This window comes from Lissotriton helveticus, chromosome 12 (genome assembly GCF_964261635.1).
Source record: "Lissotriton helveticus chromosome 12, aLisHel1.1, whole genome shotgun sequence".
In the NCBI taxonomy this organism is placed as follows: Eukaryota; Metazoa; Chordata; class Amphibia; order Caudata; family Salamandridae; genus Lissotriton; species Lissotriton helveticus.
The window spans coordinates 686,078,907-686,103,850 of record NC_136073.1 but is presented as its reverse complement, the minus strand read 5'-3'; the positions used below and the strand labels follow the sequence as shown (position 1 = coordinate 686,103,850).

The window sequence follows — 24,944 nt, the reverse complement described above, 5'->3', positions numbered from 1 at the left end:
CAGGGGCTGAAGCATGTATTATGCCACCCCTGGCTGGCCACCCAAATCTGACACAACTGGCTGCATGACAGCTGGGGCAAGGTGGTGTAAACACCCTTTGCTGTAGATATAGTATACCTATATCTAACCCGTAAATGGACACATATATTCCTATCAGTCACTCCTATGGAAGGCCTTATCAATCCTGAAGGCAGAGTGCTTGGAATTATGTGAGATGGTGCTCTGGCATGAGCTGAGCCCATTTGCAGCTTGCGGAACCAAGTCCTAATAGCTGTTCCATGATAACGCTATACCATATACTCTTAAGTGCATTATCAACCTCGCGGTTAAATGCTAACTCTGGTATAACATTATCAAAACATGTCGAGTAAGGTGTCATACGATTTGGAATACTACCCCCTCGCCAATTCTGGCAACGGGGGTAGCATTCCACCCTTCTAGAGGGACACGACATGTATGTAACTGTGAACCCCGGTTAAAGTTAACTCGAGCCTTGGCATCACAAAATGGATGCTGCCACCACAGACACAAGTCTGACCTCCTGCTGCTGGGAGTCCTTCCAGCGAGGATGGCTTGGACAAAGGGTTTCCTGCCTTGGGAGGTGCTAGCACCACCCCAGACAGGATTTTGTGTATTGAGGTAGGGAGGCCTGAAAGGAATGAGACATGCCCGGGGCACACAAGGTGTCCTGTGCATACACCGGTTCAAACCAGTTGCTGGGGCATCCCTGCCCCAGCTCTGGCGGGAAACCGGACAAAGGATAGGGGGTGTAGCCACCCCCCTTCCTGGTCCCACCCAGGGGAGGGACCTAGTCAGTAGTGCAGCCCCCTTTAGGGGAATAAAGGTAGGAGCTGGTCCCATTCCAAATTAGATTATCCTGAACTATTCAACAAGAAGAAACTCTGGCCTTCGACGTTCTGCTCCACAGAAGACTGAAGAATCTCCCTTGTGGGCAAGGAGTGTCCACCCTGCAACTGCAGGCACCATCAAGCATCCAGCGGCTTCACTTTGTCGTCTTCCCTTGAGGATCCAGACTTCAGAGCCCGACGAGACCCGGATTCCCAGACCTCTCCGACCTCAACTCACATCTGCAGCAAAGCTGAGACCCCTGGGTGCGACGAGACACGTGGGACCGGCCATCTTGAACGAACCTGCACTTCGCTTCCAGCACGACTCCCGAGGTAAACTCGACCAAGTGCTTTGGGGACTGAGAAGCCCCAGCCCCAAGCAGCCCCTGCACCGAAGATCAGCCCTCCAGCATCCACGAGATCTGCGTGGGGCCCTTCTGCTTGTTTGCTGCTCGACGCGTTGTCTGGTCACTTGCCGGCTGGCTAGTGAACTCCTAGACGACGAACCTTTGAATCTTCACTGCTGGTCTGGTTGCTCCAGACTGGCCCTTGCTCCCTTCCAAAAGATGGGCACCCCGGACTCTCCTAGTCCGCACCAGACGCTTTCTCCACTCACCGCGTGGGTTGCCTTTGCCAAGGCCTGTTGACACCGATTCCGGATCCAACACCGCCGACAGCGAGAGCCTGCGTGGGACAGCTCGTGCCTCCATCCTGGTCATCGAAGACACCTCCTGGACCACGTGGCTGCAGAGTCAAGCGTCCACTCTTCACCTGATCGTGACGTCGACATCTGGTTCCTTCCTGGTTCCACTCCAGTCACTGGCTAGTGACTGTGAACATTGTCCCCTCTGCTTTCAGGTCTCCTTCTTCACCAATCCACCCTTGGATTGCACCGGACATCTTCCTCCTGGTCGCCTGCAGCACCTTTTCTTTCAGGCTCCATAGACTTCAACGCGAGAACCCGACGCACTTTGACACCTGTGCACCTGCAGCCCGTGGGTGAGGTAACAAGAGCACTTCGGTGCCCAAGGGTAGTTTAACTGTCCTAGTGTCCAGTTCCACAGTCGTTTTAGTCCTATCTAATTGTCCGTACTCACCTTTAACTTGAACTGTACTGTCCATAGACGTTGTTACGCATCCCGCGTGTGAGTTCACACTCTGCACACGCGTTCCGTGGTCCTCCTATTAATTACCTGAAGTTAGTGTAGCGTGGCCCCATCGATCCTACAGCCTCTGGACAGCTCCATTTCCTTTATCGACTTTTACATTCCACTTACTTAGTATATGGTTTGTCGTGCCTCTAGGGCACCATTGTAATTTTGTGCAACTTTTAGTATTTTTCGTAAGAGATTGTCATGTGCTTAGCCCTCTGACCTCATAAAGAGTTCAGAGGTGTTGTTATTAATAAATATACTGTTTATTTTCATAACAACCTGTGTGGTGTCCTTTCATCTGTTATTCAAGGGGTTATATTGTGGTAAAACAGCTGGCTTCACATGCCAAAAGAGTTTAGCCTAAGACTGCTTTGTCCATGCTACCATTAGGATAGCTGGTCTATAAGGTTGACTTTCAAGGGGTTATATTGTGGTAAAACAGCTGGCTTCACATGCCAAAAGAGTTTAGCCTAAGACTGCTTTGTCCATGCTACCATTAGGATAGCTGGTCTATAAGGTTGACTTACAACCAATCACCATAAGGGTTGTTTGGACTGATACAAGGTGATCACTAGAACTAGTGAGCATCATGTATCGGGCCAACTTACCACAAACAACATCAACCCCTAGCCTTTCAAAGGGGACCACAACCACTGGAAGTGGATTTAATGGGGCCTTTGGTTGGTTACCTGTCTTTCCACTGGCTCGACAGGCAGCACAGGAGTTACAAAACACATTAACCTTCTGGACATACCTGGCCAGTATAAGTGGGTGACTAACCTACTCCAAGTTTTGGTCCGGCCAAAATGCCCAACTCTGAGGACGTTATGAGCTAAAGAGAGTAAGAACTCTATATTGCTGAGGTACTACCAATTTCCTAGTGGCACCATGTTTGGGGTCTCAGGCCTCAGTGTATAGGAGTACCTTATCCCAGAAGGTTCTGTGGGAGCCGCTGACATTTCCCATTTCCTGGTCAGCAGCTTGCTGTCTCAGGCTTTCTTCAAGAGTAGGACAGGTCTTCTGTCCTTTGGCACATGTCTTCCTTCAAGGGCCCCCATGAACATAGGAGCTCTGCCGATAAGGATTAAGTTCTTGAGGTTCAGTGCCCTCTGGGACTGACCGATCTTCTCCCTGAGGAGAGGAGACCTGAGCTTTTGTCTGATTTAAAGTTGGTTTCCCAGACTTCCTTCCTTTTCTCTTCGAGGATTGGGCCTTTATTCCAGGCTCCAACTCCTCTTTTTCATCCTGGGCTATGCACTGTGCTCGTTTTACACACACCAATTCAGGTATACCCAACATGACTGCATGGATTTTCATTTCGACCTCAGCCCAGGCTGAGGACTCCAGATAATTTCCTAGCAGACAAGCTACAGGAATTGCAGAGGATACCACGACCTTATTCTGGGCAGTAACACCTCCACATTCGAAGGATACCATTCCCATTGGATTGACTTTAGTTTGGCTGTCCGCATTGATAACTGTGAAGGTCTCGCCAGCCAGATACTGTTCTGGGGACATCCGTTTTTCAGTCACCATACTTACACTTGCACCTGTATCCCTCAGTGCTTCAACTCTAACGCCATTAATATGTGACTGTTGTCTAAATTTCTCTAGGTTAATGGGACAGACAGCCAGGGCAGCTACATCCACCCCATCCTCCGAGACTAGAATTGCTTCAGTGTGCACTATGACCCGGTCAGGACACACCAAGGGTCCCACCTGGAGACTTACTACTGCATTAGGGACTGTAAGTGCACTAGGTGAGAGCCTTCTTGGGACAGACAAGGTCTCCAGATCAGTGCCCATTGCCTTTGCAATTAAAGCATCAAACCTTCCTGGGATCCCAGTTCTTACCCTGGTACCCACCAGTGGTCTGTGTATTGTTTCAGGGCACACCCTCCTTTAGGGGCCTTTAGCAAACTCTTTTCTTTTTCTTTTTTTATTTTCTTTGTCTTTAGACTGTTCACCATCTTTCCCTTTGGGGGCTTAGCAACCCCTTGCTTTTGGTCACCCCCACCATGAGTTGTCTTGATTACCCTAGTCTTGACACAGTGGTTAGCCGCCTTTCCCAAATCTTGGGGAGAGGCTGGAGATAGGTCCACCAAGTACTGGTATAGATTTTTGGAAACACAGTTTCTGAACAGATGCTTTTTCTTAAGAAGATTATAATGCCCACCATAGTATTGCACCTTGTTACTTTTTTACCAGCCACCTAGGGCCAGATGTACGACGGAATTTTGCATGCGCAAATGGGTTTTATACCCGTTTGCTCGTGCAAAAAACCTGTGGACCGTGTACTAACCCTATTTTGCGACTCGCAAAATAGTGTTTAGCGACTCGCCATTAGGAAGGGGCATTCCCTTCCTGATAACGATCCCACAAGCCATGTAAGAATGTTTTGCTACCTCAATTGCCGTGGCAAAACACTCCCAGTTTACCACCCACTTCAAGAGGGTGGTAAAGCACTCGCAAACGGGAAGGGGTCCCCAGGGGACCCCTTTCCCTTTGGGAATGCATGCGCAAACATTTTTTAAGGGCAGGCAGTGGTCCAGGGATCACTGCATGCCCGTGAAAAATAAAACCAAACATTTTCTATTTTTTTTTTAAATGCATCTTGTTTTTCTTTAAGGAAAACAGGCTGTATTTCCCTCCCAAAAACTGCATTATTTAAAAGCAGTCCCAGACATGGAGGTCTGCTGACCCCAGCAGGCCACCATCCCTGGGAGTTCCAGCCATTCCCATAGGGGGCACAAATTGCGACAGCCGTATTAATATGCATGAGTCCTGCAATTTGCGACCCCCTTGAGAATCGCATTGGCAATTGCAACTCGCAAATTGTGACTCACAAGTTGGCGCAATTTGCGAGTCGCAATTGCTGATGGTCGTACATCTGGCCCCTAGTGTTTTGACTGAGAAGTGTACAAAATCTATCCAGGTCTGACTCAAGGTTTTGTGAGTTTCCCTGAACCTGATCCTGTACTCCTCGGTGGTGAGTCCAAAGCCCTCAATCAAGGTATCGTTCATGAGGTCATAGGACATCAACATCTGTCTCGTTCAGTGTCAGAAGTCTATCTCTACAGTTTTCTGAAAGCAGGTCCCAGAGTAGAGAGCCCCCAATACTTCTGGCTCCTCATCCTACAAGCCCTTTCAAAGGCTGTAAACCACTTGGTGATATCCTCACCCTCTACATATTTGGTGACAATCCTTTGGGGTTGTTAGAGTCAAAATACTTCTTTCTCCCTACTTGTGATTTTGCTTCCAATTTGTGTCAGATTTCTCTGAGTGTGTGTCCCATTTATTGACTGTGTGTGTGTGTGTGTATAACAAATGCTCAACACTCCCCTTTGATTAACCTAATCTGCTTGGAACAGGCGTTGGCTGAAAGAATAGCAGAACCGTGGGCAAAATATTGCAATGTGTAGGGTATTACGGAGGATGGAGAGATTATATCTGACACTGCTGGGATACTGGAGCAATTTGCCACGTATTATAAGGAGATGTATGGGAGTCGGCGGACGGCTAGTGAGGACCAAATAGCGCAATATCTGGACGATGTAGCCCTGGTGTGGTTGTCCAAGGGACAACAAGATTTTTTGATGCAATCACTCATGGCTGAAGAAATCAAGGATGCCATTGCAGCACTTCCCAACGGGAAAGCAGATGGTACAGACGGGCTTCCACCTGAATTTTATAAGGAGTACGCTGATATGTTACTGCCTCATTTAACAGCCATGTACGCAGAGGCGTTTGAACCGCAGCGTCTACCCGACTCCCTTACGGAAGCTTTAATCATCGCACTCTTGAAGCCTGGTAAGTCGCCGGACCGGTGTGAATCATATAGGCCGCTATCCCTTATGAATACCGATGTTAAGATCTTAGCGAAAGTTATAGCGACAAGATTACGTCTCTTGCTGAATGTGATGGTGCTCCCAGACCAACATGGATTTGTCCCTACCCGCTCTACAGCGCACAATTTGAGAGCGCTGTTTGCAGTCCTGCAGCTATTGAAACCAGAAGTACCAGTTGTCGCGGTTTTGTTAGACGCCGCTAAGGCGTTTGATTCAATTGCATGGACCTATATGTTTGCTGTACTGCACCGTATGGGGGTGCCGTTTTTCTTTACCAATTGGATCAAGTTGTTATACACTGATCCGGTGGCCAGGGTGCGTGTCAACGGTCATGTCTCAGATCCCTTTGCGATCAAGCGGGGTACACGGCAGGGATGTCCGCTCTCGCCCTTGATATTTGCGATTGTGCTGTAGCCACTGGCTTGTGTGCTGAGGCAGAGGCATGCTAGCTCAGCCTTGAGAATCTATCAAAGGCCATTAGCAGTGTTCATGTATGCGGATGACATGGTCCTATATGTGAGGGAATCAGCCCAATATTTGGAGCAGGTCATAAGGGAGTACATTCGGTTTGAATGGTATTCGGGGTTAGCTATCAATTGGAACAAATCTACCATACTCGTACTTACGCAGAGCACAGTGCCATTTGAGTTAACTACCCCCTGGAGTGGGCTACTGACCCAATAAAGTATCTTGGTATCTGGATCCACGGGGACCCTCAGGAGGTTATCCGGGCCAATTACGGGGTGGCAATCTCGGGGCTCGAGGACCAGGTGGCTTCGGTTGCCACTGACATTTGCGGACCGGATTGCGCTAATCAAAATGGTGGTACTACCGATATTTTTGTATTTATTTGTTAACGTACCTGTCAAGCTAACACAGCATTTTTTTCATACCCTACTCTCTTTGCTCATCACACTTGCATGGGGGGGGGGGCAAGAAACCTCGAATAGGCTGAGAGACATTGACAAAGCCATATGCGATGGGTGGGTTTTCGGTGCCGGACATGCACTTATATTATTTACGCGCGCAGGCGCAGTTTGCTTATTATTGGCAGAATGCGCCACCGTACTCACCACATGTGGCGGTGGAGGCCAGCGCGGTTCATCCTCTTCCCTTAAAGGCGATGATTGTGAATTCATACTCAGTATATGAGCGAGGGGAGCTGGACACGGTCCGATGTACTGCCCGAGCCTGGGAGGAACTTGGGAGGAGGGGGCGCCGTTTTCCGCTCTATGCTCCGGCCATGCCCTTACTACATCATGCTGCGATTTCAGTGACAGGGGAACCAGGGGCACTTAAGGTCTTACAAGCTGCGGGGGTGCATACAATGGGCGATGCCTATGTAGGTGGGAAATTTATCTCTGTTCAGGAATTTGTGAAGGAGGGATCGAACGAGGGGATGTCCACATTCATATACACTAGACTCCGCTCTGCCATGCGCAGTCTGTACTCTGGTTTCCCTGAGGAACCTCCCTCATTGGGGGCATTGCAGCTGCTGTACACTGCACAAAATAAGGTTAAACTCGTTTCAAGGTTATACTATACTTCACAACTGGATGAAGGTGCAGTGGTAGGCAACTCTAAGGCCAATTGGGATGTCTGTTTGCCGCAACCTCTCACAGATGAGGAGTGGGAGGAGAGTTGTCACATGACTGAGAGCTTTGCAGTGAATGGCAATTTTAAATTCATCCATTATAAATATGTCCATTAAATGTACTATACTCCTGCTCAATTGCATAAGTATGGCTTGCGGGATTCTAACTGTTGTAGGAGATGTGGCGTTGATGGCGCCGAGTTTATTCATCTGGCCTGGGCATGTCCCAAGGTACTTGCTTTTTGGGATGCTGTGACTAAAACATTGACGGAAATGACATGTGTGCAAATCACAAGGGATGTAAAGATGTGCTTGTTGGGTATTGTGTCGAAAATTCCAGCTGGGGTTCGAAAACTTGTAGTGATGGTGCTGCAGTTAGCTAAGCGCAGAGTTGCGTCCTGTTGGGATGGTAGGCCGGCACCTTCAGTGAAGCAGTGGCTGCACGACTTGGCGTACTGTAGGGATCAACTCACGTGTTACGCTGAGGAGCTACCGAGGGCCTCTAGACCGCGAGATATATGGGGTCCTTACAATGCCTATATGATATCACAATCGATGGGTGACTAAATATGCGCTAGCTGCTTGAATTGGGATTGAATATTGCAATATTCCCCTGACAGTGCCCCCCTTCGCAATTGTATATGTACGATTTGATGTATTATGGCAAGTTAACACCTGATGTACTATGTGGACTGCTAACTGTATGCATCTCTGAATGCTGTAATCTGTTTTCATTGCAAAATGATAAATAAAAAAATTTTTTTTTAAACTAATCTGCTTGACAAATCTACCCAAAAATGTTAAGCTCTGTAAACCAATAAGGGTTACCTGGACTCTCTACACAGTGTACTTAGTGTTAGTGCACTGTACAGAGACCCAGCTTCCTATAATAATTGATGCCCAAGAGTTACAAGGTCCCATTTTTAGGTCTCGTCCTATTCCATTCCGCAAGGAATGAATAGGACGAGACTATTGGGGCTAAACTAAGAGCTAAACTAAGCTCTGAAAAATGCGGATTTCCAGAAGTGCATGTGGTCTCCTGAACGCGCTTCTATCCGCCTGCCTCGCATCACCACATGAAAGCCACACACACTTCAAATGCTCCGCTCCCCGCCTGCACTTCGCACTCTACGACTTCCCCTCCCACCTCCCACGGCCGCTCTTCCCATTCACGCGCTCGTTACCATTTGCTCCCGAGCCGCATTTCTCCTCCCCCCCCCTAATCACAGCAATGCCAAGAGCTTGTTTTAATTCACACTTTATAAAAACTTCTTTGGAGTGCTCGTCGGTTTCATTTTGCTATCATGTTATTATTTGATTTCGCAGCCACTGCTTGTTGTCATTGTCATAGTTGTTTTTGTGTTTTTTTTAAGTCCAGCAGGATGCCCTTCCTGTAAATTGCGGTTTTAGACTGACTTTGAGATGTTCTTATTATGGAACTTAACTCTTCTGTAAAACGGAGCTTTAGCTGTTGAACACTGATTTACAAATGAACACTGCCAATAACCTTGGCCTTTGTAGGACTGCTAGAAGCAACACCCTGTTTCCTCGCTTTACTGAAAAATACAAAAATCGCGGCATCAAATCAACATTTTGTCATCCTGCGCAAAAATAACGCAATCTCTCCGTAACTACTTTACTTTCAATAGTTTCTGGTCCATGATGATGTCGAGTCTATTTTACTTAAGGAAGCAGTGTTGGGTAGAGTATTTTCTTACACTTTCTTAAAAAACAAACTGTGAAAGCGCAAAAAGAAAAAACTTTCGTTCAACATTTTTATCTCTGGTACAAATTGGCCAGATTGTTGTGTAAACATCACCCATATGTGCAACTGCATCAAAGCCACATTTGCATCTCCTACCTATGATAACGATCTTTATTTACAAGGAGACAATTTTCTCTTTATTGTGCGATGGCAGACTCGCATTCAAACACATTTAGTAACTATTGCAACGTTTCACACCACTCCAGACTTGGTGGCGGCTACACTTGATCCTGTTTTACAAGCAAGGTGTTCATGCATTTCTGGTGGCCCCCTACATGCTGCAGGTCCGTCTCACTTAGCTCGTGCTTTGAAAACGTATGCTTTTGCCAGCTAGCTCGTTAGCAGCTTTTCTATAGCTGCTTTTAAAATCCCCGTACTTTTTTTCTAGCTCCTCTTGTGGCTTCATTTTGCTCGCCCCATGTCTGCTCCTTTACTTACTCCCACCCTTACCCCCCCCCCCCCCCCCCCCCAAAACCCCAACCATGTTTTTCCAGCCGTTGACAGGACTCACAATTGGTCAGCAGTGCGAACACAGGACACACACTGCCAATACATTAACACTATTGCTGGCAGGGCTGGCTCTCTAAAGTATTTGCTCGCAGCTTGTGGAATGCCTGGCACCAAAGCGCTTACATACATCTGCGCACACCTCTTTGGCGCTACAAAAACTGCCCTGGTGCTTTTTGCGAGTGTGCACATTAGCTCAGCTGTTCCAAATCATCTCTGCACTTACTGTGCTCGTTTAAATGATACAAAATACTGCCAATATATTAACACTAATGCTGGCAGGGCTGGCTCTTTAAAGTATTTGCGCGCAGCTTGTGGAACGCCTGGCACCAAAGCGCTTACATACATCTGCACACACCACTTTCGCGCTACAAAAACTAACCTGCTGCTTTTTGCGAGCGCGTGCATTAGCCCAGCTGTTCCAAATCATCCCTGCACTTATTACTCTGCTCATTTATATGATACAAAACACTGTCAATACATTAACACTAATGCTAGCAGGGCTGGCTCTTTAAAGTATTTGCGCGCAGCTTGTTTTTGTTTCAATGTAAATCATTCCATATCCAGCCGTGTGCTTCCAGCCTGCAGGCGGCTGCACCGCTCTGCGACCAGACGTTTGAAGCCCATGTTTTGGGCCAAGCAGTACCCCGTCACATATAAACACAGCCACGTGTATTGGAAATAGATAAAACAACAGAATGCGTCTTGTGACCCTAGAACTGGATGTACAGCATCACTCGTCGCCACCACAACATCACTCAGCGCCACCACAGCATCAATCTGTGCAACCATTCAACAACTGGTTCACACACACACACACACACACTGCGCTGCCTCACACACACACACTGCCTCACACACACACACTGCACTGCCTCACACACAGCGCTGCCTCACACACACACTGCGCTGCCTCACACACACACACACACTGCGCTACCTCACAAACACAGTACGTAGTCACACACTGCTGTGTGTCACTCACACTGTCCTATCACACACACTGTCCTATCACACACACTGCGCTGTTACACACACACCTCCCTGTGACACACACACTGCACTGCCTCACACACACACTGCACCACGCACACACTGCCCTGCTACACACTGCGCTGCCTCACACACTGCGCTGCCTCACACACACTGCGCTGCCTCACACACACTGCGCTGCCTCACACACACTGCGCTGCCTCACACACACTGCGCTGCCTCACGCACACTGCGCTGCCTCACGCACACTGCGCTGCCTCACACACACTGCGCTGCCTCACACACACTGCGCTGCCTCACACACTGCGCTGCCTCACACACTGCGCTGCCTCACACACACACTACGTAGTCACACACTGCTGTGTGTCACTCACACTGTCCTATCACACACACTGCACTGTTATACACACACTGCACTGTGAGACACACACTGCACTGCCTCTCACACACACTGTGCTGCCTCTCACACACACTGCGCTGCATCACACACACTGCCCTGCTACACACTACACTGCCTCACACACACACACACTGTGCTGCCTCACACACGCACCGCGCTGCCTCACACTCGCACTGCCTCACACACTGCGCTGCCACACACACACTGCGCTGCCACACACACACTGCCTCACACACACACTGCGCTGCCTCACACACACATACACACACACTGCACTGCCTCACACACACACACTGCGCTGCCACACACACTGCGCTGCCTCACACACACACACACACACGCTGCCTCACACACACACTGCGCTACCTCACACACACACGCTGCCTCACACACGCACACTGCCTCACACAATGCGCTGCCTCACACACACACAATGCGCTGCCTCACACACACACACACACACTGTGCTGCCTCACACACACACACACTGCCCTGCCTCACACACTGCCCTGCCTCACACACACTGCCCTGCCTCACACACACTGCACTGCCACATAATTACACAGCTCTCAATGCAACATACACTCCAAATACCACTCATTGCCACATAATTATATGCTACATAATTACACTGCACTCAATGCAACATACACTCCAAATACCACTCAGTGCCACATAATTACACGCCTCATAATTAATTACACTGCACTCAATGCAACATACACTCCAAACAATACGACTCAGTGCCACAAAATTACACACAACACAATTACACTCTACTGAATACAACATACACTCCACACAATACCACTCAATGCCACATAATTACATGCTACATAATCACACTGCACTCAATGCAACATACACTCCAAATACCACTCAGTGCCACATAATTACACGCCGCATAATTACACTGCACTCAATGCAACATACACTCCAAATACCACGCAGTGCCACATAATTACACGCCACATAATTACACTACACTCAATGCAACATACACTCCAAATACCACTCAGTGCCACATAATTACAGACCACATATTTACACTGCACTCCATGCAACGTACACTCCAAATACTACTGAGTGCCACATAATTACACACCACATATTTACACTGCACTCAATGCAACATTCACTCCAAATCCCACTCAGTGCCACATAAGTATACTCTACTGAATGCAACACACACTCCACACAATACCACTCAGTGCCACATAATATGCTACATAATTACACTGCACTCAATGCAACATACACTCCAAATACCACTCAGTGCCACATAAATACTCTACTGAATACAACATACACTCCCCATATTACCACTCAGTGCCACATAATGACACCCCATATAATTACTCTTCTCAATGCAACGTAAATACACTCCACATAATACCACTCAGTGCCGTATAATTACACAACTCATACTTGCACTACTCAATGCAACATAAATACACTCTATCCATCTATCGCCCTCACTCTATCTATCTATCGCTTCGCCACAGCATCACTCAGCACCACCACATCATCAATCATGGGAAATACAACTCACTAGGCGCTACCACAGCATCAATGAACGCCACAGCATCACTCGTCGCCACCACAACATCACTCAGCGCCACCACAGCATCAATCTGTGCAACCATTCAACAACTGGTTCAAATATGTTCTCTCAATGTTTCAAGCTTTATTACAAATGTCACAAAAAGATGTTAATATTACACTTCTGTTCTTGGATTTTCGTTACCATAAAATACAATTAACATAATCTTCACAATTTTTTTTTACAAAAGTTTAAGCTACTGCTATTATAAATTACAATAACTTTTATTTCAGTATTAATTATTAAAAACTGTAAAAGCCATTGTTATTTGAAATATCAATAGATCTAAGTCACGTAAATACAACACATATTGCATTACAAATGCTATAGGTGTCACATTTGCAACAGTTAAAACTATTGGCATTGTAAATGACAAAGCTATTAAGTTTGCTATTTTCAAAACCAACACATAAATAAAAAATGTGTCATTTACAATACCGATAGCTCAACCTTTCCTAATGCGAGACCTATTGCATTGCAAATGCTTGTTGAAACTATCGATTGAAATATCATTGGACAAATGAAAAAATAGTATTCCTAGGTGGAAGAAGGCACAATGTAGGCAGTATAGATGTATGACGGAACAACAAGGGCATTTGTCACGTAGGCCTTTACAACAACACTGGAACCCCAACAGCGTCTTTACCACAAAAGTCTTTACAAAACCTATAGTTTACCACGAGCATGCCTTTGTAACAAATGCCTTTGCCACAAATATCCAAGTATTTTACAGACAAGTATAAACCCTTTTTGTTGAATAATGTATGTATATGCGTGTGTGTGTGTGTTTGTTTGTGCGTGTGTGTATATATATGTATATGTGTGTGTGTGTATTTGTGTGTATATACATATGTATATGTCTAATGGGTTTATACTTACTTATAAAATACTTACTATTCCGTTATAAATGCATGCATGGTAAAGGAATATGCGTGGTAGAAAATGAACAGGTAAGTTTAACCCCATTTCCATGTTTATACTCGCATACAAACACACTCTCTCTCTCTCGCACCTTCCCGGGCAGTGTCGTAATGGTCAACTCTGTCACCTCGGTCACCGGTGAGATAGTTCAAACTGGGGTTGAGAAAACTCTGTGAAGAAGATTGTGGCATATAAATAAATACATGGCAATATCACTTTATTGAAGTTTATCCTGGGGTGGGGACGAGACATGTAGGTTCCCTGCTTACTTAATAAAGGAGAAGACTTTGTTTTGGAACTGGTAGGAGATGAACAAATAGGAAATGAATTCTTGTTAAGAGAATGAGAAAAAGCACTCCTTTTCATTTGAAAGAATGATGGGGGAATGTCCACCCACCCAAAAACATTTGCAGCTATTGTTGTATCCTGTTTGAAAAGCTACTAGTGAGTTTAACATACATACACATAGCTAGTCAGGTTGCTTTATAAAGTCTTCATTCTAGTTTTAAAAAAACGTAGTATTTTAAGAGACCTCTTGTCTATCAACATTTTGGTTTGTGTTGTTTAATTAACTATCGTTGATAGATTATGCTCTAAAGTAAAGAATATAATATTTCATGCATATTGGGATTAATATGGCCCTGACACCCTTTCAGGGAAGGGCCCAAAGTGGTGCTTTATAAAAGTTGTATGCTAAAAGAACAATTGATGGACAGAATGTTGATCAATGTCAAACATTCGCCCCAGTACAGAGATCTGGGCCTAAATCCATCTTTTTTGGTGAAGGTAGTTGGTGAAGGGAGCTAAAGAACGATGATGGATTCAACCTGGGTCTGTGACTGTAGGTGAGTGTCTGTTTCAGCACTCCATCATGTCATCTCTATGTTTTCTTTGTTCGCCCTAAGTTGGCAGGGTATGCCCAGACGTGGGTCCCTCGCTCACTATGCCACTAGAATCAAGCTAGCCTGGCTGATGAGGGGTGCTACCCTGTTTCCGGTCCAGGGCAGACCTGGCTTGGCAGTTCAGGCTGGACTGTTCCCTTGAGGAATAGGGTCAAGACTGATTTGCACATGGCTGGGTCTGAACTGGAGTGGCGAAGTGTGCTAAAGAACGATGATGGATTCAACCTGGATCTGTGACTGGGGGTGAGTGTCTGAAAAGTTTCAGCACTCCATCATGTCATCTCCTTGTGTTTGCTTTATTTGAAACTTTTTTTCTGATTTCGAGGAAGAGCCAGAGAAGCCAAAGTGGAATTCTTTGGCTCAACTTTCTTTCAGTCCCTCAGACTTGAAAAGATACATGCTTTTAAAGGGTAACTTTAGGCAGTGGTTTAGTAGTAGTGATGCAGTTTCTAATATATGCATGTACTTTGCAAAAATGTACAAAAAACATTGAGATAAAAATGTTGTATTCTTTGTGTATACCTGCTATGCACATCCTAAAAGATAACGTTGTCACATTAGCCACCCCTCTTTTGAATACATAGTAGCAAGAAATAAACCAATTTCATTTTGATCAACATACTGTGGCGTCAGGATTCATCAAGCAAATTTTGGGCAGATTGACTGCCATTACTTCCCTACCAATCCATTCTCACACATTCAGATTGGTGCTCTTTCATTTTCAGGTTGCCAGCAAAGCTGAGGAGAACCTAATGCTTGCGCTGGGGACTGACATGAATGACAGACGATCTGCAGTTATCTTTGTGGATGCCTTGACCCTCTTGTTTGAAGGTAAGTTGCCAGGTGGACTTAACAAATGCCTGTCTGCTATGCAATTTTTTCAAGCTTGAAGGAGTATTCCCTGCCTACACTGAGTCCTGAGCTATTATACTTGTAAAAGGACTCATTTCTTCAAGGCAGAAAAGATAAGGCGGTAAAGAGAAATAAGATCATAACCTTAAGGACAACCTCTGAAGGCGCCTAGTGGTGCTTTGTTTGGGAGAACCAGTCTGTCCTATTGAAGACTAAATATCAAAATTATTAGGACTAGAAAAAACACTGATATGCCTTCACTTTTTCATATAGCACTTTTGCCTCCACTCACTTGAGTCCCTCAACACATCACACTGCTTCCCTTTATTATAACCCCAGTACTGCTCTGCATGCCTGAATAGAGCGGTAATCAAGATATTAACATACACAAATATATTGTTTTTAAAATCTAAAGTCAGCCTTTTCCAACACAGACTCCTGGTTCTCAGTGTCAAGGCTCCTGTTGATTTTATTTTAACTAAGTTGAGTTCTTAGGTCATTTTACCATTGTGGGCCATAAACAAATTTCCCTAATCAATTCCTCAGTCAAATTTCTAGTCCGTTGCCTTTAATAGAATCAAGTTCTGGGTCAATGGAGGAAGCTGGCTCTTTATGTGATATATAAAAAAAATCTGATATACTGTGCAAAAACTCCTGGTGGTTCCCTTAGGGGTGGACAGGGGCCTGCTATGCAATCCCAAAGTGCTCTGTTAGGGGGTAGTGTGGTCGGGCAGCCTTAGGCTTATTAACACAGAGGAATGCAAGACATCTGCAAAAACACACAATGATCAATAAATGACACATACGACTCAAGAAGGAGATCCACACGAATATTTAAAAATGGCAAGTATATTTATATATGTTTAGGCATCAGAGAAAAATCGTTCCGTGTAGTGCGTGTTTAGATATAAATTATTTTCAGTTAAAAAAGTGGACACTACAATTTCAGAGTTCTGCACTGTTTTCCTATGGAAAGAAGAAGTTCTGCTAACAGGTATAGTACAGCGACTTACAGAATCAATCTTCAAGAGTTAAGGTTAGTGATGAGCAAAGTCCAAGGCAGCACCAACAGTACACCATCAGAGGCACAGGGGTGGCCGGGTGCAGGGTGCAAAACAGTGTCTGGAGCCCAACGGTTTTCTATGGGGTTCGGTTGCTGCAAAAAGAGGCTGCAGGCTCTGGCTGGAAGGCCAGTCAGGCTAAACTAACAGGGGGTCTCAGGCCTTGCGATGCTCTGGGACGTAGGGACACCTTTGGTCCTCTTCTCGACGGAGAGGGGAGATCGATCCAGAGATGGCTTTAAGCGACAGGTTTTCTTACCAGCAGCAGTTCCGGAAGAGGAGGCCAGTGTACAGAGGGTTCAGGCAACTTCGGAGGGTCCACGAGGGGCAAAACCACAATGGACTCGAGCTCTGGAGGGCTGGGGGACCTTGTTGACACCATTGGCCCACTTCAGCACGGGCTGGGGGTGACAGGTGCACTGATAGCTTCCGGTGTCGGGTTTTGGCAGATCCGGAGGCCTCCAAGTCTGTGCTTGGGAGTTTCTGCAGGATTCAGGGGAACAAGGAGGTCTGGGTCCTTTATTGGATGAATCAACTTTGGTGCAGTTTTTGATCAGGGATGCAGACAGGCCGGCTGAGTTGCTACCAGGTCAGCTTCTTCATCTCTCCTCTCTGCTTTTGCGGCTCTTCGGTGTCCTCTCCTCTTAGGACACCAGGATCTAATTCGCTGGTGCCAGGGACTCCCCTAAATAATGAATTTAGGGGTGCTAGGGAAGTATAGGGTAGTAGCTAATGGGCAACTGACCCTTGAGGTCACTATTCCTCCTATATGACCATCTCCTGTAGGAAGTGGGCATAATCCTGTTCCAAAATTCCTAAGTATGCCATCACAAAGATGGCGTCTTCGGAGAAGTAGTGTTCTACTCAGTTCGATCCACCTACAGGGTGATACTAGCATGGAGGTGGCACAACTTCCTGACTAGCTGATTTTCACACCTGTCCACCAAGGGTGGTCCTGGACAAAGGGTGGCGGCTTCGTCTTCTGAGAGGGGAGCCAGATCAACATACCAAAGGCAGCAGCTCTTTGAAGCTTGCTGGCCTAAGAAGGCTAATCAGCAGGTCATTCTGTGGGAGGGGGTGTTACCTGTCCGGCCCTGCTGTCCGGGAAGAGGGTGTAAGTCCGGGCACCGGGCAATCCCCGGGTAGGCTGGATGGGGTGGGGGCCGGTTTTGAGACAGGGGGCCTCTTCTGTTTTCCGTGCTGGCAGCTGCCCCCCCTCTCTTCCTATTCTTCCCTCTCTTTCTGTCTTGCTCCTAACTTACTGAAAACTGTGACTTGAAGAAATGGTTCACAACCTCTCTTTCCTTCTTTCATTTAGTTGCTTCCCTGTGAAATGTAGCCAAAAAAGAAAATTACTTGCGGGAAATGCACCTTTTCTGAAATTTTTCTATTCCAAAGTGCAGCCTCGGGATGGAGAGCAATAAAAGGTTTTAAATATGAAAAATAAATACATAATTAAATCAAGCAAGACAGAGTGGTTGAAAAGTGGCCAGATTGGTTTTATTCACATCCAAACACATTAGCCTCACTTTACAGACTTTGCAGTGAAGCGCTACTTTTGTTTTCTCGTCTTTCTTTGAACAGCACTGTTGTCCCCCGGTGGGGAAGTGCACCATTCCTGGATGTTTTGCAATACCTGGTTGATGGATGGATAGGAAAACAAAATATGTACCATGGCTCTGTGTTAATGGATGTGGTCTTTTTAAACCAGACTGCTTACGTTTTGTAAGGATATAAGCAATGGACATTGAAACAGTTCCCTTCAGGGCCTTCTAGTCACGTCCTTAACTTTTCAGGTAAAATCCCTCGCTTATTTCTGAATAGTGAGTGAGAGATAGATCGTTAAGGTAACCATGTTGTTTCTGCTTACATTTCACATGCTTTACCTAATCTTTCATTCCCTTAGAGGGTGTGCTTTTACTTTTTTAGGTCGAGGACCGAAGGCTGCACTTGCGCAGTCTCCGGGAGGAGATTTAATGATTTCTAGTATGGGGGCTTGAACCCGCCTCTCCTCCATTGGCTGGCTTCCTAAACGGAGGCCAGCCATTGGAGGAGAGGGGCATCACTCAGTTCAAGACCCGTCTCTTTCGGATTCGGGGGCGTGTTTTTTGTGTTCTTTCGCCCTGTGACGTCATCCGTTACTCAGAACGCCAAAAACAAGCCCCCGATTCCGAAATATTCGGAGCTTTGCGGCCGCCATTTTGCTGCTCGTTAAGATGAGGTTGCCCGCTCCCGCTGTCCTCGTTCCCGCCCCCTCCCGCTGTTCGTGTCTTTGTTCCCGCCCCACTCCCGCTGTCCGTGTCCTCGTTCCTGTTGTATCCCGCCCCCTCCCGCTGTCCGTCTCTTTGTTCCCGCCCCCCTCCTGCTGTCTCCAGAGCGCCACCTGCGCCGCCATGACCCGCTGCCGCTCCACCACCAGGCAGTTAGCGCACTGACAGTCCAGCGGCAGAAGCGCTTCATACTGCTTGAGCTGCAGGGTACAAGGTTGGCTCCAGTGCAGGGTGGGGGAGGGGTGTATCGTGTTGTGTTTGAAGGGTGGCGGCCGGTGATGGACGGTGTTGTGGTGTGTAGAAAAGAGCCTGGGGCTTGGAAGGGGGAGGAGTGGGCCCTAGTATGCGTGCATTAAGAAGGAATGTGGCACTGGCAGGGGGATGCAGGGTGGGCTAGCGTCTGGTGGCCACAGGCCTGAGAGCTGGCAGCGAGTGCTGGTTTGACCTTGGCATCTGTGCGTGTGTAAGAAGGGGGTATACAGTCAAGCACAATGCAGAGCGCTTTATTGGCATGAACATGAAGACATGCGGTGCCAAAGTAAACACTCTACCTATTATACTCTACAGATCGCACTAGTGTGTGTATTGTTCTGTGGGCAATGCGGTTTCGATTGTGCTGCCTTTCATCTCAATCTGTTGTTGTCTATTGATGTTTGTTGCCGACTTCGTCTGGGAGCAGCACTTCTTACACGCTGTTTCTTGGCATCTACTATTTTACTGGCAGTTTCTCCTCCGCTAACAGCATAGACCTACCATACAAGCATGTCGTTTCTTGCTCATGAGTGCGGTTGTGAGTTTGACCTTGGCTTTTGTGTGTTGGAATACCAGTCTATATTTGACTTTGAGGTGACTGATGTGAGCAGGGCGATGGTCATAAAGAAGGGGGGTGTTGATGTGAATGTGTGTCATAAGGTGACTTGAGTGTATAATTGCTTCTGACGTAGACTAACGGCGGCGTTGAGTGTGTGCAGATCGATGATGTGTGAAAACAAGGGGAGCTGTGTGTGACTGTCTTGTGTGTTTGTGAGAGGGTTGTTGGTGTATTTGGTCTGACACATGGCAAATGTGTTTGTGATGACATGGGAAGTGAGGGCTGGCTTTAGTGTGCTTGTGATGAGGGAGAGCATGTCGCTGTGCTTGCTTTTCATGTCTGGGGCTGTTTAGTGTCGTGCCTGTGTTTAATGTGTGCTTAGAGAAGTTTTTGTGTTTGACTGCACAGCGCTTGTTGAAGGGGAGATTAGGATAACTCAGTTACGATCGTAAGTTTATCTTTGTCTCCCACATCATCCTTCATATCAGCAAAGACATCAATGGATCTCTCAACCCAGAGTGACAATGTATTAATACACATACGCTTATTTTATTCTCACTAGAGAATTTAATTAAAATGTCCAGCAAATTCTTGTTATGGTAAGAACGGCATTGGAACTAATTGTTACGTGCAAAGGCACCAGTTAGGATTAGATATGAACAGAAATTTTGGGTATGCAGATTATTACTTGAATTTCTGCTCATATTTACTCCTATGCGGAGTTATCCTCATTCAAATGGGTATAACTGTTCAGACCTTGATTTACTGGGCAGTATTTCACACTGTATTCCCTTTTCTGTGGAGTTCAGTACCGACTTAAAGAAACTGCCTATGAGCGGGTGTTGAATCTGTGCATAGTGGCTGACTTAATGCATGTGGTTGGGGATGGTAGAGGTATGGAATCGGAGAAGCTTGGCTTGTCAGGGGTACTATCACCTGCTCCCGCTATGCCGTATTTGGCTGTCGATCTGGACCAAGGAACTGATCGAGGCTTCATCGCAGCCCATTTTTAAGGTGATTTCACATGCTGGATTTTCAGCCAGTACAACTGGGTCAGATGGTCCATCATTTGGCAAATTCAGGTGTGGGAAAAACAGCCCACTCCTAATTGAGCAGAGCAGAATTCCATGTGGGAATTCCTCTCATCTCATAATTGGGGTCATCTTGGTGCACCTGACCACGAAATGCATGAGCTGAGATAGTCAGCTCTGGTCTAAGAAGGAACCAGATTGCAATTTTATGCCATTCCTGGGGACACAAAAGGAACACGACCACCGTCTGTGGAGTTTGTCTAAATCTAGCAGTGTGAGCACCTCCTTTACGGACTTTGTTGCTTGCTTAAAGAAAGAATATACAAATCTGATATGGAAAGCAAAACCGCTTGGCAAGAAAGAAAGTGGCTTGAGCTCTTCAAATAACAAAATACTAAAAAGTTCCCCAAGTTTATCCATTATCGTGATAGACCTCTGTATGCAACTGGAGCACATTTGGTTCAGGTCAGCTGAGTGGTACCGAATATTCAAAAGACATTAAACAAGTTACAAAAATAATTGGCTTCTTGAAACCTGCCAGGGCATTTACTGCGTGAGTTTATATTTGGATGCTGGTTTCTGTTTTCAAATGCAATTTGTGAAACTGAGCTGCTTTACTATCTCCTCTCTAGACATCAGGTTGGACCACAACGCCAACTCTTGATGTGGTTCAGTTTTGGCGCCATTGTTCAAGAAGTGAAGTCTGGGTTGCCCAAATAACTATTGTATTATCACACCCCTGGATACCAACACCCAAAGTTACTCTAAAATAATATTGTGGGGAACAGCAGACACATACCAGGACATTCTCCCATCTTATCAAACATGATTTTGTTACAGGAAGGGTACTATAGATCATGCTTTTGCTCTGGCTTTGCAGGCTAGAAGGGCTGTCCGTGAGCTTTGCACAACTCTGTAGGCTAGCCAAAATCTTTTTGGTCATTCTTTAGTTGTGATGATCATGGTCAATGGGGGTTGAAGCTCTCCTGTCTGTGTGAGGGTGGCTCTGTGTGTGTGGGTGGCTCTATGTGAATGATTCTGTGTGGGTGGCTCTGTATGTGTGTGTGTGTGGCTCTGTGTGGGTGTAAATGCAATAGGTCATGCATTTGCGAGCGATTAAGCTATTGGCATTGTCAATGACAATGCCATTTATTTAACGATTAAGCTATTGGCAATGTAAATGACAATGCCATTTATTTATGATTTTTAAAAAAACAAAATAAGTCATGAGCAATGCTCTACCTTTAATAATGCCGAGACCATTGCATTGTAAATGCTTGTTTTTTCTTTTAGGCAGCATATTTCTCTTATCAAGTGCATAATTTGAATTGAGCCACATCCAAGTGTTTATAGCGCGGCACAATTAGGTTGTAGCTGAAGGCAGTGCGAGTTTCTCTCAGTGGGGCAGTATGGTGTTCAGTGGGGGAGAGGATGTGGCACTATGGCCAGAGCTGTCAAATTTGGAACTGGGGAACCGGGTTCAGCCTTCATGACCAGTCCACCAGACCACTATACTGAGGGAGCATATTCCCATGCTAGACCTTAGAAGGCCCCACTAGACCTTAGAAGGCTTGATGTCTTAGCACAAGCAGATGTACCCTAGTGGTGTCAATTGTGGGTTAACCTTGAAGGCTTGTCCACCACAATCCATACTGAAGTTAATCTCCAGTCTTGCGGGCAGGCCTACAAAGCAGCACACCCTAGAGCAACAGTGATCCAGTCACTGTGACTCTGAGGTCACATGAAACTTGAGTAGGTTAGAGCGGTACGAACGGTGTGACCACACTGGGTACCTATTTCGGGTGGGTGCTTAGTGTTTGCAAGTATATTATGGTTTAAAAAACTTGCTGCCTCCTTCCTTGCCTCCAGCAATTTTCAGCAACAATAAAAATGGCATGATAACTTCGGTGATTAATGTTCTTTCTAGAGAGAGATCGGAGTTTTGTCTAGTGGAAAAGTTTGACTCCTGGAAAGGTAGCACAGAGGGTTAATGTGCCTGCTGCTAAGAACATGCAGATCACAAAGTGCACATAATGTTAACTAGGTGCGTAGATTACTGCTTTTGTCAGAGAGATCCTTTTGTTGTTTGCAGTTTATAAGTTAAAATCCTCACATAGAACAGTGAGCTATTAAACTATACTGCCTACTAGTATGGTTGTCACGTGGCTTCTACAACTTGTAGTCCTTTGTCTTATGTAACATTTCCTATACTGTGATTTACACACATATAAAAGATTGTATCTGTGTAGTGTGTGTGATGTAAAGTGCTCTGACACCGTACACTGGTATGAGTGGCGCTGTAAATCAAATGAAATGCATTTGAGTGAGTGTGGTTATGGAGACTTGAGGGGGACTGTTAACGGGTGGTAGTGAGGGAGTACGAAGCATAGGTGATCATTGGGGGCACCAACAAACTTTGTTGCACACGGCGCCACCAGCCCTAAAGCCGACTCTGCCATCAAGGCCAGTCCACCTCACCCATTGGTACCTCCATTGGCCTTGTTTCAGCAGTAGTAGCTGCAATTCACCAAGGATCGGCAAGGCAGGATTTGCACGCACGCCAAACTAAGTTTGCAAACTTCACAGTCTCTCTGCTTCATGCACTAGCACTTTTAACATGTGCTACCTGCCCTGGGGCCACTGGAATTATGCAGCAATGGGGGACAAAATGATGCCGCAGTGTTGACTAAATTATGCAAGAAAAAAAAGGGTGCAGCGTAATGCAATATATTTTCTTAGACTTTATTATTTAGACATTTTACACATGTTAAGTTTGCGCGAAGATTCTGCCTTATTAGTATCAGTATAACATATTTATTTTATTTTATTTTATGTAGTTTCTAGAGCGCGCAGCTACCCCCGAAGGGGTGTCCCGGCGCTAAAATCCTGAGCCTCCAAGGGAAAGTAGGGAGTAAAGAGCAGGAGAAGCAGTAGAGTGACTCAAAGTCCGGAGAAGAGCCAGGTTTTGAGTTTGGCTCGGAAGATGGATTCAGAGGGACAGAATCTCAGCTCGATTGGTAGGGAGTTCCACAATTTGGCAGCAATGACACTGAACCCTCTGCCACCCGTTCTAGATAATCTAAAACGGGGCGAGATCAGGAGGCGAAGGTCATTGGATCTCAGGGATCTGGTGGAGCGGGATATCGAGACCCGTTTTTTCAGGTAGTTAGGTCCGCGGTCGTTGACGGCTCGATAGGTGAGGGTGAGGACCTTGAACTGGATGCGGCTAGCCACTGGAAGCCAGTGGAGTTCCCTCCGGTAAGCAGAAACGGATTGGCGGTATGGGATGTTACCAATCAGTCTGGCTGCAGCATTCTGGACAATCTGCAGCCGGCCTACCAAGTACTGGGGGGCACCAGCATAGAGGCTGTTGGCATAGTCCAAGTGGGACGTGATGAGGGCTTGGGTGACTGTACGGCGGGAATCTAGGGGGAGATAGGGGAGAATTTTTCTGATCATGCGCAACTTCAGGAAGCAGGCAGAGGTGACTTTATTGACCTGAGTTTTGCATGACAGGGAGTCGTCAAACTGGAATCCCAGATTACGAGCCGAGTGGACGGGGGACGGAGCGGGATCAAGCGCCGTGGGCCACCACCAGGAGGAGGGGATGGAGGCTCTCTGATTGAAAAACAGTACCTCCGTTTTGTCTGCATTCAATCTGAGGTGATTCGCGGTCATCCAGATACTGATGTTATTGAGGCATTGGCGAAAGTTGGCAAATGCGGAGTCCGAGTGGTCCCTGAAAGAAAACACCAACTGTGTGTCGTCAGCGTAAGAGACCACCCTGACTCCGTAGGACTCCACAACGTCGGCCAAGGGGGCAAGATATACGTTGAAGAACAGGGGGCTGAGGGCAGAGCCTTGTGGTACCCCGCATGACAGGGGTTTTTTCTCTGACTTGAAGGGACGTAACAGGACCCTCTGGCTTCTAGTCGAGAGGAAGGACTCGATCCAGCTGAAGGCAGTGCCACGAATGCCTATCTGCTTAAGTCGGTCAAGGAGGATAGGGTGGGAGACCGTATCGAAAGCTGCGGACAGGTCGAGGAGGACCAGCATGGCCTCCTCGCCCCTGTCCACGCATTCGCGAATTGTTTCGGATACTTCCAGCAGGGCCGTCTCAGTGCTGAATCCGGCTCTGAATCCGGATTGTGATCCATGCAGCAGAGAGTGATTCTCTAGGTATTCCGTGAGTTGCAGTTGCACGGCTTTTTCCAGGACCTTAGCGGGTTTAGGGAGAAGGGAGATGGGACGATAGTTAGCAAACACAGTGGGATCTGCGTCCGCTTTTTTTAGGATGGGGATCACCATGGCCTCCTTCCAGGTGGTAGGGAAGAAGCCATGGTGGAGGGAGGCATTCCAGATGGAGAGGAAGGGGCAGGCAAGT

The 24,944-nt window shown here is 46.6% G+C and overlaps 1 protein-coding gene across 1 annotated transcript in view; it reads left to right on the top strand.

Moving 5' to 3' along the window:
- The window catches only part of COG4 (component of oligomeric golgi complex 4), a 177,579-nt gene that overhangs the window by 44,635 nt on the left and 108,000 nt on the right, over positions 1-24,944 (top strand). The window contains exon 6 of the mRNA XM_078671201.1: positions 15,261-15,366. Within this exon, the coding sequence (XP_078527327.1) occupies positions 15,261-15,366 (106 nt within the window). The remainder of the gene's footprint in view (positions 1-15,260; positions 15,367-24,944) is intronic.